The 3,783-nt window shown below is 60.6% G+C and overlaps 1 protein-coding gene across 1 annotated transcript in view; it reads left to right on the plus strand.

Moving 5' to 3' along the window:
* Positions 1 to 304: 304 nt before the first annotated feature.
* LOC141936865 (complement C4-like) overlaps positions 305 to 3,783 on the plus strand; it is a 21,219-nt gene continuing 17,740 nt past the window's right edge. The window contains 4 exon segments of the mRNA XM_074854206.1: positions 305 to 412; positions 1,266 to 1,458; positions 1,569 to 1,746; positions 2,680 to 2,823. Of these exon segments, the coding sequence (XP_074710307.1) occupies positions 330 to 412; positions 1,266 to 1,458; positions 1,569 to 1,746; positions 2,680 to 2,823 (598 nt within the window). The 5' untranslated portion in view covers positions 305 to 329.

Below are 3,783 nucleotides of genomic sequence, written 5' to 3' on the forward strand. Positions count from 1 at the left end.
ACAGACCCCATAGAGCCCCATAACCTCTCACAGACCCCATAGAGCCCCATAACCTCTCACAGACCCCATAGAGCCCCATAACCTCTCACAGACCCCATAGCGCCCCATAACCTCTCAGAGCCCCCATAGGGCCCCCATTGCCCCCATGACCCCCTCCCCCTGCTCCGCAGCCCCCCCGCCCCCCAGGGCCCTTTCCCCGCAGTCACGTGTCCCTGCCCAGGGGTCAGTGGCCGTGGGGCTGGGGGGGAACCCGGCGTCCGGGTTAATGATTGACCCCCAACCCACTCACCTTCTGCCACCGGCCCCCGCAGCCCCACACCAGCGGCGCCATGGGGCCACGCTGGGCGTGGGGTCTCCTCGTCCTCCTCCTCCTCCTCGTGTTGATGCTCGAGGGCAGCCCCCAGGACCCCGAGTAGGGACTATGGGGCAGCTATGGGGCTGGGAGGACTATGGGGGGCTCTGGGGCAGCTATGGGGCTGGGGGAATTATGGGGGGTCACTGCGGAAGCTATGGGGTTGGAGCACCTATGGGGCTAGGGGGTCTATGGGGGGCTCTGGGGCAGCTATGGGGCTAGAAGGGTGAGATATGGGTCTGGGGGGGGTGGGCTATGGGGCTGGGTGCAGCTATGGAGCACCTATGGGGCTGGGGGCATTATGGGGGTCACTGGGTCAGCTATGGGGCTGCATGGGGGCTATGGGGTTGGAAGGATGGGCTATGGGGCTGGGGGGGGCGCTATGGGGCTGGGTGTAACTATGGAGCACCTGTGGGGCTGAGGGGATTATGGGGGTCACTGGGCACCTATGGGGCTGGGGGGCTGTTAAGATCCTATGGGGTTTGTGCGGGGCTATGGGGTAGCTATAGGGCTGAAGGGGGGCTCTGTGGGGTAGCTCTGGGGCAGCTCTGAAGCAACTATGGGGCAGCTATGGGGCGGGAAGGATGGGCTATGGGGCTGAGGGGGTGACGGATGGGGCTGGGTGCAACTATGGAGCATCTATGGGGTTGGGGGGACTATGGGGGGCTCTGGAGCACCTGTGGGGCTGGGGGGGCTGTTAAGATCCTATGGGGGTTGTGTGGGGCTATGGGGTAGCTATAGGGCTGAAGGGGGCTCTATGGGGCAGGTCTGAAGCAACTATGGGGCAGCTATGGGGCGGGAGGGGGCATCAAGGCATATGTAGGGTATCTGTGGGGCAGGGGGGGCTCTAGGACACCCCCGGGTTTGGGGGGGTCTATGGGGCAGCCATGGGTCAGGCTGTGTCTGCCCCCAGGCTGGTGCTGGTGGCCCCTCGGCTCGTGGCCCTGGGGTCCCCCGTGGGGCTGCTGGTGGCGGCCGTGGGGCCGGTGGCGGGGACGGTGACGGCCTGGCCGGGGGAGGGCGGCCGTGGGGCAGGACCCTGCGCCCCCCCGGTCCCCTTCGACCTCGGGACCCACAACGACTTCAACCAGATCGTGAACGTCGAGGTGTGGGGAGGGGGGGACAGGGGGGTCCTGGGGGTCCTGGGGACGTCCCCGTGGGGCAGGGGGGACCCGCGTGTCCCCTCGTGACCCCCCCACGACCCCGCGCCCCCCAGGTGACCCCGGAGCGGGCCCGGCGCTGTGGGGTGCTGGAGGCCGCCGTGGGGCAGACGCTGCTGCTGGAGGCCCAGAGCCCCCACCTGCCCCCCCGGGGGGTGCGTGTGGGGCTGGGGGCGCCCCGGGGGGTGCTGCTGGTCCAGACAGACAAACCCCTCTACGCGCCCGGGCAGACGGGTGAGACCCCCCCCAGCACCCAAATCACCCCAAAATCACCCCAAAATCGCCCTAAATCACCCCAAAATACCACTGAAATCACCTCAAAATTGCCCTAAAACACCCTAAATCACCCCAAAATACCACTGAAATCACCCCAAAATCACCCTAAATCACCCCAAAATACCACTGAAATCACCCCAAAATTACCCTAAAACACCCCAAAATTGCCCTAAATCACCTCAAAATTACCCTAAACCACCCCAAAATACCACTGAAATCACCTCAAAATTGCCCTAAAACACCCCAAAATTGCCCTAAAACACCCCAAAATACCACTGAAATCACCTCAAAATTGCCCTAAAACACCCCAAAATTGCCCTAAAACACCCCAAAATACCACTGAAATCACCCCAAAATTACCCTAAAACACCCTAAAATTGCCCTAAAACACCCCAAAATACCACTGAAATCACCTCAAAATTGCCCTAAAAGACCCCAAAATTGCCCCAAATCACCCCAAAATTACCCTAAACCCCCCCAAATCTCCCCAAATCACCCCAACACCCCCGAATTCAACAAATCAACCCACAAAACCCCTAAATCCACCCCAAATCACCCCAAAATTCCTCCAAATTACAGCAATCCCCCCAAATCCCCCCAAAATCCCAAACCTCCCTAAATCACCCCAAATTCACACCAAACATCCCTAAAATTCACAACTTGCCCCTAAATCACCCCAAATCTACCCAGAATCACTCAAAATCGCACAAATCTGCCCCAAATCCCCCAAATTCACCCCAAATCACCCCAAATCCTCCCCCAAACCCCCAAACTCCACAAATCCCCTCAAATCCCCCCAAATCCCCCCAATTCACCCCAAACGCCCCCACACGGCCCCACATAGACCCCCGCAGCCTCCGGAACCTCCCTGAGCCGCTCTGCACCCCCGAGAGCTCCCCTATAGCCCCCACAGCCCCTATAGCTGCTGCACCCCCTATAGCTCCATCATCCCCTATACCTCCTTCACCCCCTATAGCTCCTGCACCCCCTATAGCTCCTTCACCCCCTATAGCTCCTTCACCCCCTATAGCTCCTGCACCCCCTATAGCTCCCCACACCCCCTATAGCTCCTTCATCCCCTATAGCTCCTTCACCCCCTATAGCTGCTGCACCCCCTATAGCTCCTTCACCCCCTATAGCTCCCCACACCCCCTATAGCTCCTTCATCCCCTATAGCTCCTGCAACCCCTATAGCTCCTTCATCCCTTATAGCTCCCCACACCCCCTATAGCTCCTGCACCCCCTATAGCTCCTTCACCCCCTATAGCTCCTGCACCCCCTATAGCTGCTGCACCCCTATAGCTCCTTCACCCCTATAACCCCCACACCCCCTATAGCTCCCCACACCCCCTATAGCTGCTGCACCCCCTATAGCTCCTTCATCCCTTATAGCTCCCCACACCCCCTATAGCTCCTTCATCCCCTATAGCCCCCACACCCCCTATAGCCCCCACACCCCTATAGCTGCTGCACCCCCTATAGCTCCCCTATAGCTCCTGCACCCCTATAGCTCCTTCATCCCCTATAGCTCCTGCACCCCCTATAGCTCCCTGCACCCCCTATAGCTCCCCACACCCCCTATAGCTCCTTCCCCCTATAGCTCCCCACTCCCCCTATAGCTCCCGCACCCCCTATATATCTATATCTGCACCCCTATAGGTGCTCACTCACCCACATACCCTCCTGCCCCCTCCCCAAACATCCCCCTGCACCCCCGTGTACCCCGTGTACCCCCCTCTGCCCCTATATGTCACCCCACAGCACTCCCCCCCCCCCTATGCATCCCCCCGTACCCACCCACCTCTCTCTACCCCTATATATGACTCGGACCCTCCCATATTCCTCCCCCCACCGCTATATGTCCCCACGCACCCTATAGCTCCCTCTGCCCCTCTAACCAGCCTCCCCATACTGCACCCCCCACCCCTATACATCCCCTGCACCCCTATGTGTCCCTGCCCCCCATACCGCCCCCCCTGCCCCCCTATATGTGCC

The sequence above is a fragment of the Strix uralensis genome, chromosome 35, assembly GCF_047716275.1.
Source record: "Strix uralensis isolate ZFMK-TIS-50842 chromosome 35, bStrUra1, whole genome shotgun sequence".
NCBI lineage: Eukaryota > Metazoa > Chordata > Aves > Strigiformes > Strigidae > Strix > Strix uralensis.